Here is an 11,594-nt window from a genome sequence, read left to right as displayed (position 1 = left end):
CTGAGTTCGAGGCCAGCCTGGTCTACAGAGTGAGTTCCAGGACAGCCAGGGCTACACAGAGAAACCCTGTCTCAAAAAACCAAAAAAAAAAAAAAAAAAAAAAAAAAAAAAAAAGAGAGAGAGAGAGACAGGATCTCTCTGTGTAGCCCTGGCTGTCCTGGAACTCACTCTATAGACCAGGCTGACCTTGAACTCAGAAATCCACTTGCCTTCCAATGCTGGGATTAAAGGAGTAGCTGCCACCACCCAGCTTCAACTGGGAATTTTTAAAGTTTTCTCTTCATCTTGATCTAAAATTTTCTCTACATATTCATCCTTTGTGACAATGTGGGGATTCGGCCTGGTTACAACAGCTATCTTGTACAACAGGTTATTCTGTCATGTACAAGCAGGTGTTGAGACATTCAGCTAAGCATGTGTGTCATCCTCTGCTGCTCAGATTATTATTATTTCTTAAATATTTATTTATTTATTTTATATGAATACACTATAGCTGTCTTCAGACACCCCAGAAGAGGGCATCAGGTCTCATTACAGATGGTTGTGAGCCACCATGTGGTTGCTGGGAATTGAACTCAGGACCTCTGGAAGAGCGGTCAGTGCTCTTAACCGCTGAGCCATCTCTCCAGCCCCAGATTATTATTTTTTTTTTTAACTAAATATCATTAAATGTTTGCTGTGGCTAGGTACATTCCAGTTCTCATGAGCTACCTTTGGCGATCGTAGGGCATAAATCCAGTGATTGTGTATAAAAATCTTGTCATGTTGCTGCTCTAGACATATTTCTGTCTGTGAGTCCCCAGGAAATTCTATCCTATTTAATTCTGGATCCATTCGTTTCTTTCTTTGGTCTCCTGGTGCCTGCTACTTCTGGCTTCAGTTCTGGCACATCAGGAGCAGATTTAATGAGCCACATCACAGGCCTCCTGAGTGCAAATGAGTCAGAAGCTTTGTGTGGGGGTGGGGGGGGGGGGAGGGGTGGGGGGAGGGGCCAGGCCCTTTTGTTTCCATTCATTCTCAACTCTTATAAATAAGGGAACCCTGTGGTGTCACAGACCCTGTCCCCCAGAAGGTACCATGGAACTATAAACAGAGCAGAGCATCATACTTTGTAATCTTCCATGCCTTGATTTCTTTTTATGTATTTCCTACATTTTAATCTTTAGAAAAAAAATTCTAAGATTGTCTTCTTTCTTTTTTTTTTTTCTAAATTGATATACAGTATTCTTCTATATGAAATGTGAGCAAACGAATGAGGATATTTTTCTAAATTGTCTTTGGTCACTGGATTATGTGTGATTACCGTTGAGTCCAGTCCGTGGCTCTGTTTGCTTTGCTGTGTTTTTATTTTTTTTTTTCAGACTCATGCTTTTATACCTATACACAAAGGATTAAATTTCCACTTGTTGGTTTGCATGCAGTGAGATCCTGTCTTTAAAAAAATATATCAGGATGAGAGGAAAAGATAGAGGTGACCCAGCAAAGCGTCTGAGTCCTCTGCACCCAGAAACCTGGTATGTTTTTAACAAGCCTGGGTCTTGGTGTATCACATCTGTTAGCCAAAACCCAAGAGGTGCCAGTAGATCAAAGAAACCAGCAGATTCTGGGATTGAAGAAGTTGCAATTTACTGACAAAATGTGTCTTGAACAGCAAAATAGGTGGGCCATGGTTATAATAATGTTCATAATACCCTAAATCTATCTAGCAAAGTTTCTAATGTGGGAGTAATTTTGGGAAACTCTGGAATTTGTTGTTGGTATCAAGTGATCCTGGTCCCTTTTGAATACTGTCCTCTCTTTCACCCCCAAACTTCTCACAGCCCTCCTATTGAAGTGGATTTTTATATTTATTTGTGGGTGGGTTTTTTTTTGTTTGTTTGTTTTTTCAGGACAGGGTCATCAAATGCTTTGCATGCTCCAATCTCCACTCTGTCTCCTACTACGAGATGATTCAAGACCAGGCTTCTAAGACTCCTTAACTGTACAAAATAAATCGGTGTTTTACAAGTTAACTGGTCTTAGCTATTTTAAAAATGTTTTTACTTTTATTTACGCGTATAGCTATCGCGCAACCACTACTCGATCGATCACCCAACAATCACAATGGGTGTGGGTGTGGATAGGGGCCAAATTCTCCTGCTTAGCTCAGCCTCACTGTTACTCTGACCTCCCCGCCCACCGCACTATCCTTGTCTGGTCTGAGACGCGGAACCCACAAGTCAGGAACTCCCCGAGTCGCACCAGGTCGGCTCCACAGCAGGCCAGGCTCCGCTCCGGACTTGCGTGACGCTCCTCGAGGCCTCCAGCTCCCCATGGCGGCGACACTGAGCCTGGAGCCCGCGGGCCGCAGCTGCTGGGACGAGCCGCTGAGCATCGCCGTGCGCGGCCTGGCCCCCGAGCAGCCCGTCACGCTGCGCGCCGCCCTGCGCGACGAGAAGGGCGCGCGCTTCCGAGCCCACGCGCGCTACCGCGCCGACGCCGCGGGAGAGCTGGACCTGGCGCGCGCGCCCGCGCTGGGCGGCAGCTTCGCGGGGCTCGAGCCCATGGGGCTGCTCTGGGCCATGGAGCCCGACCGGCCTCACTGGCGCCTGGTCAAGCGCGACGTGCAGACGCCCTTCGTGGTGGAGCTGGAGGTGCTGGACGGACACGAGCCCGACGGCGGGCGGCTGCTGGCGCGGGCGGTGCACGAGCGTCACTTCATGGCTCCCGGGGTGCGGCGCGTGCCCGTGCGCGAGGGCCGGGTGCGCGGAACGCTCTTCCTGCCCGCAGGTGAGCTGCCTTCCCTCCTGTGCTCACAGCCTGGTCTATTTTCTGGTCCTGAAATGACAGATTCCTCTATCTCATGACTGTATAACTTTAGTAACCTTGTCCCCACTCTCCAAATTCTCTCAATCGTCTTTAAGAGTAAAATTTCTGCAAAGTCTCATTCCCTTAAGGCACCATGAATTCCTCAAGTATATAAAGAGGGAAGTCAACTTACCTTTATTGAAATCCACTAAATGCCAGGGAGTTTTAAGTACTGATATAATCAATTACCTATGCCTGTAATAAAAGTGACTTGCCTCTTTTCACATCAAACTTTCAAAGAACCTTTAACCCACAAATGAAGACAATGTTCCCCAATCATTAAAGCCCACAAGAATATCCACGGCAGAACCTCCCCTCAACCATAAACATGCTGGTGGTAGTTTTCAACCTAGGATGATTTTTGCCTCTCTGTGAGAACATTTGGCAATATCTGCAGAGATTTTTGTTTGTCAAAAATGAAGGCAGGAGCCCAGTGGTGGTGACACACCTTTACTTCCAGCAGTGGGGAGACAGAGGTAGGCTGATCTCTGAGCTCAAGGCCAGCCTGGTCTACAGATAGAGTTCCAGGACAGCCTGGACTACACAGGGAAACTTTGTGGTGGGGTTGGAAGGTGTGTGTGTGGGGGGGGGTGCTGTTACCATTTAGCTAGTAGAGGCCAGCAATCCTGCTAACTTTCTAACCTTCCCAGAAAATACCGAACAGCCCCAGAACAAAACTATTCTGTTCCAAATGGATACAGTGTGCTGGGGAGATAGCTCAGTTGGCAAAGTGCTTGGTTGGCAACCATGAATGAAGATCTGAGTTCAAGTCCTCAGTAATCATGCAAAAAGCTGGGCACCAGAGTCAGCGCCTGTGAAATGCTGTGAAGCCTAGAAGCACAAACAGGATTCCTGGACTTTGTTAACCAGCCAGTCCAGCCTGCCAGTGAGCTCCAGTCTTCAAAAATAACGTGAAGACTGTTGGGAAAGACATCCAGTATTGACCTTTGGTACACACACACACACACACCAGGACACACTCATACTCAAGCACAAGCACTTACATTCACAGAACACACACATACACAAATGGGTGCTGTTCTGATGTTGGCAAACCCTGGTCTGAGAAAAATAGGGTGCAGTCCATGTAAAAACAGCAGAAAGATGGTCCTGATGTGCCCCTTCTAGCCACAGAAAAAGTACTAGAGTCACTGCAGAACACAGATTTTGAAACTAAATTTGATGGTTGTTGCACAACGTGAGAGGATATCCGTCATTTTTACAACTCTTGGGCACTTTCTAAACTTCACTGATGGCTGCTTGGTACAGTGGGACCTCCTGTGACTGCAACTGAGACCTACTCGGTTTCTGTTTCTCTATTTCTGGAAACTTCCACAGGAGTAAATCATCATGACTGATTAACTCATCCAGAAAGAATATTTATCCTACTCACTGTTCTATAGCTGTGAAGAGACACAATGACCAAGGCAGCTCTCATGAAAGAGAGCATTTAACTGGGGTTGGGGGGGGGGGGGCTTCCTCACATTTTCAGAGGCTTAGTACATTATCGTCATGACAGCATACAGCATGTAGGCAGATACTCAGGCAGTAGCTAAAACCTGATCCACAGGCAGAGAGAGCAACACCAGGTCTATTGTGGGCTTTTGAACCTCAAAACCCACTCCCAGTGACACAGTTTCTCCAACAAAGCCACACCTCCTAAATCCGTCTCAAATAGCGGCACTCCCTGATGACTAAGTGTGGAAGTATGTGGGAAAAAACACCTCGTGGGGGGGGGTGGAGTCCGGTGGTGGGGTCCCACGGTGGTCTGGCACTGGGGTCCCTGCTGGGCTTCCCACACCACGGGCAGAGGGTCTCACATTCACGAAGCTGCCGCAGGCCGGCAGGCAGCTGCCTCAGGAAGGTTCAGGCCCAGGAGTTACATGGCGTGGTGAATGGGTGTGGATGGTTCGTGCTCCCTCCCAAAAGCCAGGCTCCCCTGGCTTTTATAGGGAGGGGAAAGAAGGGAGGGAATAACTTAATTAGCTACACCCCCTTTAGATAACTCATTAATATTTAAAATCTCTGGAGGTGGAGACCTGTCAATCACACCCTCTACCTGTGGCCTACATGACTGAAGGGTGCAGTCTGAATGGAGATCAAACCTCAGGTCAGGAGCCTGTGTTTTGGGGGCGTGGCCGAACACTCACAACCCAAGAACCAGGATACCCTTCCACGGTCCAACAGAAGTGTATGGGTTTATGTGGCCAATTCTTGTTCAAACCACCACAATGTTACCAAGAGCTTCATTAAGTCCAAGCAAACAACATGACACACGAGTAAATGAATTAAATAGCGTGGGGGTACGTATTTGAAATCCCTGCTGCTTGGGAGGCCGAGGCAGGAGGGACAAGAGCTCAAGATCCTGCATCACGAAGCAAGTTTGAGGCTAGTGTGGACTACACAAGACTTTAAAGAACAAGAGGGAAATGAAGAAAGGAAAAAGGAACAGGGGAGGGGACCTGAAAAATTCATTATCTACTGTGGGACCTTGTAAGACTCTGAGGAGCCTTAGCTACTGGGGACCCAGAAGTGAACTCCACAGAGCCGGAGATCAATGCAAAAGCAAGAGGAGTTTATTGTTCCAGCGCGCTGGGGTTGTCCTGCATCCAAAGGAGAGGCAACAACCCTGGCCAGCCCGTTTGGCCAGTTTTCAGGGGTAGAATAGAGCAACAGCCATTAGGCACAACGTGATTGGCAGAAGAGTGCGACTTTTAAACTGATTGGACCTTAGGGAATGAGGTAGCAAGGGCTTCTGCTTATCTGCTCATCTGTTCCAAATTAAATGCTTTCTTTTATCAGATGCTTTGGTCGGGTGTTTCATCAAAGGGATAGAAAAGTAACTAAGACGTGGCCTATCAATATTTAGGGCAAAACTTATAGCCCAATAGAATCATTCTTATACCTGTAATACACTGCGGCAGATCCTCTGAGAGGGAGACGCTGGCTAAGGTGCTGGTGAGAATGTGTCTAAGACTATCTGATGTGTTTATAAAAAGATAAAGAGAAAGAGAATATGTCCTATGGGTGTGTGGTGAGGTATGGGGAAGGGGATGTCTCAGCAGGCCCATGCTGAGGCATCTCTTCTTCCTGAGGGACCAGCCACACAATGGTATAGTATAGAATAGTTTATTCAGGGCATGGGGAGGGAAGTTAAGAGGGTAGTAGGGCAGAGAGAGGCAGAGAGAGAGAAAGAGAGAGAGAGAGAGAGAGAGAGAGAGAGAGAGAGAGAAGCAGAGGACAGCCATGACCATGTGGGGGAAGGAGGGAGAAGCAAGAGGCAAGAGAGCAGGAGATCAAGAGAGAGCAAGAGAGAGGGGAGGGGGCAAGCAGCCCCTTTTATAGTGGGCCAGGCCTACCTGGCTGTTGCCAGGTAACTGTGGGGGTGGAGTTTAGACAGAATGCTAATACTATCTAAGTTGCAAATTATGAAGTTGAGCACATCAAAATCAGAAGAGGGAGAATAGTACAGTCAGCAAAAGAAACAACGTATACAAGTATTCAGGAGCCAAACAGCTCAGCTAATGTAGGGTGCCCTTCTTTAAAGGCAGAACAGATGACAACAAGATAGGACTATCCGCTAGCAATCCCTGGTGGACCTAAGAATGTTTTATACCCATAAAACATTTTAGATATTTTCTAAGGAAACTGAAAAAAGGTTTCTGGAAGATGTGTATTCGTTTTTAAACTTTATTATTATTGTGACAAATTAGGTAGGGGAGATATTTTGTTACACTTCTCTTTTCTCTGTCTGTAAGACCACTGTTGAGAGGATCAAGGGTTCTAGGACACCTTATACAATGTAATAAAGCCAGGTCGAGAGAGAGAGAGAGAGAGAGAGAGAGAGAGTTTTTCTTGCTAGTTGCAAAAAATCCGAATCCCCAAATATTTTTTTGTAGCTAAAGCCTTTTGTGATATGATGTGTGGTCTTCTGCAGGTGAGGTCCAGTTCCCTGGGATCATTGATTTGTATGGAAGTGTCGGTGGCTTATGTGAATATAGAGCCAGCCTCCTGGCTGGGCACGGTTTTGCTGTGCTTGCTCTGGCTTGTTTCCGATTTGAAGACCTCCCTGAATGTTTGAGTGATGTGCGCCTGGAGTACTTTGAAGAAGCCTTGGCCTTTATGCTTCACCATCCACAGGTGGGTTCCAGTGCTGGCCTGAATAGAAGGGAGGGTGAAATGGACTTAGGCAGGGCCAAAAGCCCAGCCAGGACAATGGGAATTAGACCCAAGCAATCCTTCAGTTCTACATCTGAATTAACAAACAGCAGGAAAGGAGAATAAGCCTCTGAGCCTGGCTTGAGCTTCTGAAACCTCAAAGCCCAACTTACTATGGCATGCTTCCTCCAACAAGACCACACCTCCTAATAGCACCACTTCCCGTGAACCTGTGGAGGCCATTTTCCTTCAAACACACAGACACAAGCTTTTGCCATCTAAATTTAGTCTGGAAGACTCTGATGTTAAGGGATACGATGTTCTGTAAGGAACTGTAGGATGCTCTAATATTGTTGAAGTTCAGGGATGGCTCTCAGCAGAGGTATTAAAACCTAGATGTGCTAGGCAAGGTATCATTCAAGAGGCAAAGGCAGAAGGATGCCCGTGAGTTCAAGGCAGCCTGGTCTACATGGCAAGTTCCAGGCCAGCCATGATCTGGAACTGTTGATGGTCTTATTAAGGAGATATAAGGTCCTAGAAAAATAAGTCAATATGTAAAAGTATCATGTATTCACCTAATGTAATTGTTGTCTGGGAGGCTTACTGCCTCTGTCTGCTAACCTGGGCTAATCCTTGAAGCTTCAAGCCTCTATTCACTCTAATCTAGGCCTAGACTGTTTTCAGCCTTTGAGACTTGCTGCTGAATAAACTCACTCTTTCTTATTCTTTCTGAACTCTGGCTGGCTGGTTCAACTCAGCTGTTCTAGCTCAAACTCCTCTTCCAGCTGACTTATTCAATATGGCTTTTCTCTCAGCATTTGCATTGCTCTGCTTGGCATCAAACTAACTCTAGTCATCTTTTCTAATCTTCTGGCTCCTTCTCATTCTCCTGCACGTCTGATCATGTATCCAAGCCCTACACCTCTTCTCTATGTTGACCAGAACATATATAGCTAAGCTTAAACAGGTAAGCTGCATGTACACACATAATGAAAGCCCGTTAAGGAACACAAAAGAACCAGTGTTGGAAAGAGAAGGAGGATATACTCCCAGACCTGGAGTCCATGACTGGCTCTTCTTCTTTTTTGTTTTTGTTTTGTTTGTTTTTGTTTTTCAAGACAGGGTTTCTCTGTGTAGCCCTGGCTGTCCTGGAGCTCACTCTGTAGACCAGGCTGGCCTCGAACTCAGAAATCTGCCTGGACTGGCTCTTCTTGCTACATCCGATACAGAACTACAAGTGAGTGCTAAGGTTTTAAATTGAGCTTGATCTTATATTTTTTTAATGCTGCTATATTCACCAAGTTAGGAAAAATATTTAACAGTTCATTAATTTATCTTACAAGGGCCTTTGTGTATACGCTTGACCTGGTCTTTATAAACATTACATAGGCTATATACTCAGAAATCAATTTATTACTTGGCTATTAAAAACAATGAACTCATGAAATTCTTAGGCAAATGGATGGAACTAGAAAATATCATCCTGAGTGAGGTAACCCAGTCACAAAACTTGCACTCACTGATAAGTTGATATTTGCCCAAAAGCTCGAAATACCCAAGATTCAACTCACAAATCCACATGAAGCTCATGAAGAAGGAAGACCAAAGTGTGGGTGCTTCAGTCCTTCTTAGAAGGCGTAACAAAATACTCGTGGGAGTAAATATGGAGACAAAGTGTGGGACAGAAACTGAAGGAGGGGCTGTCCGGAGATTGCTCCACCTGGGTATCCATCCCATGTTTAGTCACCAAAGGCAGACGCTGATGTGGATGCCAGAAGTACATGCTGACAGGAGCCTGATACAGCTGTCTCCTTAGAGGTCTTCCAGAGCCTGACATATACAGAGGTGGATGCTCACAGCTAACCATTGAACTGATCACGGGGTTCCCAATGGAGAAGTTAGAGAGAAGACTGAAGGAGCTGAAGGGGTTTGTGACCCCATAGAGAGAGCAACAATACCAACCAACCAGAGCTCCCAGGGTCTAAACCACCAGCCTGGGAGCACATAGGGAGGGACCCATGGCCCCAGCTGTGTATGTAGGGGAGGATGGCCTTGTCGGGCATAGGTGGGAGAGAAGGTCCTTGGTCCAGTGAAGGCTGGATGCCCCAGTGTGGGGGAGTTTGAGGGCAGGGAGGTGTGAGTGGGTGGGTGGGTGAGGGCACATCGTCATAGAAGCAGGAGGAGGGGGGATGGGATAGGAGGTTTCTGGGTAGGGGGGAAATGGTGATAACATCTGAAATGTAAATAAAATATCCAATAAAAATGAATTTAAAAAAAGAAATCTATTTAGTAGCAGGCTTGTTTTTAACTTATAGATTATTGTATAAGGAAGACAAGGAAGTTGTATTTGAGGATGGTACTTGGAGAATATAAAATCACTGCATGCTTTCCACTTATGAACCCTACACTTGTTCTCTCTCTCCCCTCATAGGTGAAAGGCCCAAATATTGGGCTTCTTGGTGTCTCCAAAGGTGGTGATCTGTGCCTCTCGATGGCTGCTTTCCTGAAGGACAACATCACAGCCACTGTCCTTATAAATGCCTGTGTAGCCAACACATTAGTCCCTCTGTATTACAAAGATCTGTCTGTTCCTAGTCTTGGGTATGACCAAACAAAAATGAAGATCATGGAGTCAGGCCTTTTGGATTTGAGGGATAGTTGGAACAACCCACTGGAGGAACCCAACCACCAAAGTCTTATTCCACTGGAAAAGGCCCAGGGACCTTTCCTGTTTATTGTGGGCATGGATGATCATAACTGGAAGAGTGCCCTCTATGCTCAGATAGCCTGTGAACATCTACAAGCCCATGGAAAAGACAGACCCCAGATAATCTACTATCCAGAAACTGGTCATTGTATTGACCCACCCTATTTTCCCCCTCCAATAGCCTTTGTACATTCCGTGGTGGATGTAGCAATATTCTAAGGAGGTGAACCAAGTGCTCAGTCAAGGGCACAGCTGGATGCCTGGCAACAAAGTCAAACTTTCTTCCAAAAATATCTCAATGGTGAAAAGCCTGCCAGGCACAGCAAAATGTAACATTGTAATTATATGGAAAGTTCTAATTATGCCATGCAGATTCTTTTGGATTTCCAGAGTACTAAGGAAGTTTGGGGGGTTTTTGGGAGGAAGGGGAGGCAGGCACCCAGACTGGGTCTCACATTCACTATGTAGACAAGGAAAAACTTCTGATCCTTCTGTTTCCAGTGCCAATATTATAATCCTCCATTATCATGCCTAGTGCTATGCCTTGCCAAGGACAAAACCCAGGGTTTTCCTATGATAGGCATAAAGGGACTGAGGCTGACTCCATGACAGGCTACAAACTGACAATTTGGGAGACTAGGCCTAAGTTTGTGTTTCCCAGAAACGAGAACCCAGATCCAGGAACCTGTGGGCATCCGATCCAAGGACACCTTGTCATCTGACTTGAAGTTAAAATAGGTAGCTAAAATAAATGAACGACCCTCCAGAGAGGTCTCCAGAGCCTAACCAATTGTTAACTTAGACCTCTGTAGATAGAGCTAACCAATCAAGGTAAAAGGGCACATCCCCTTTCTTAGAGTTCCCCTAACTGACAATAAAAGCTGGGCCTTTGAGCCCACTGGGGGGCGGGGGGGGTCTCCATTCCCAAATGGGAAAACCCCTACATACAAGTTATTTAGCTAAGTAAATGCTCTATGCTTTTACATATTATTTAAATCTGAGATATCATTCTCTGGCGATTCTTAGACCCTAGCAGACAGGCATTCAGCTAACAAAGCTATATCCCCAGCTCCCCACGAAGCTTTTCATAGGAAGCTCAGCCTCCTTGTAAGGATCCTACTGGACTCTGAGCCTTTGCAACAACTCTCCTTTCAGTGCTGGCTGGGTGTAAGGAACAGGTCCTTAACAGAGCTGACCCCATATTGTAATAGGAAAGAAAACAAGTCTGGACAAGTCCAGAAAACAAGCTTGGACATGTCTTAAAATATGATGATAACTAAAAGCTCACCTGCAATGAAGTCACAGCCCACAGATAACCAGACACATCTGGTTATCTGCCGTGTACGTCAGCAGTAACCCCAATTCAAGCATAAAAGAGGAGACCCCGGCTGGAGCACTTCATCACACTGGTAGCAATGGTTACCTAGCATGATACTTCGTTCAGGCCTCCTCTGCAGCCGAGAGAGACCAAACACTTTACAGCATGGATCATCAAAGCAGCAGCCCAGAGACTGGGCACTCTGTACCTGATCATCAAGGATACAGCCGAGAGACCAAAGCCTCCAACTTCGTGGTCAAGCACCCTCTGGACCTGAGCTGCTGGAAGCCACAGAACGCCCCTATCTTCATGGTCAAGCACTCTCCAGACCTAAGCTGCTAGAAACTACAGTTATAAGGACTCAGGTCGTATAACTCATGAATAATAATGTACGTACTGCTATGCTTATTTCTTTGGTAATTAGCAACTTACTATTTGTGTTTATTGTACTGTGATAGAGCCAATGCATAGGAAATGTGGCAATGCCTCGTTGTTACAACAGCTTTAGCATTGGTGGTAATATATTGTTTGCTGTGCATTATTAAAGAGCATTTAAATATCAAA

General features: G+C 46.0%; 1 protein-coding gene across 3 annotated transcripts in view; it reads left to right on the top strand.

The window, feature by feature from the left end:
* The window catches only part of LOC143436988 (acyl-coenzyme A thioesterase 6), a 26,389-nt gene extending 14,795 nt beyond the window's left edge, over positions 1 to 11,594 (top strand). Inside the window, exons 1-3 of one of the 3 annotated variants that reach the window (XM_076921702.1) lie at positions 2,196 to 2,769; positions 6,785 to 6,987; positions 9,437 to 11,594. In XM_076921702.1, coding sequence (XP_076777817.1) covers positions 2,313 to 2,769; positions 6,785 to 6,987; positions 9,437 to 9,931 — 1,155 coding nt within the window. In that variant the 5' untranslated portion in view covers positions 2,196 to 2,312 and the 3' untranslated portion in view covers positions 9,932 to 11,594. Of the gene's footprint in view, positions 1 to 2,195; positions 2,770 to 6,784; positions 6,988 to 9,436 lie in introns of those variants that run through there. The other 2 variants (XM_076921703.1, XM_076921704.1) reach the window with 2 other exon arrangements.

Source organism: Arvicanthis niloticus, chromosome 23 (assembly GCF_011762505.2).
Source record: "Arvicanthis niloticus isolate mArvNil1 chromosome 23, mArvNil1.pat.X, whole genome shotgun sequence".
In the NCBI taxonomy this organism is placed as follows: Eukaryota; Metazoa; Chordata; class Mammalia; order Rodentia; family Muridae; genus Arvicanthis; species Arvicanthis niloticus.
The sequence above is the reverse complement of the archived record's forward strand: the minus strand, read 5'-3'. Positions and strand labels throughout refer to the sequence as shown.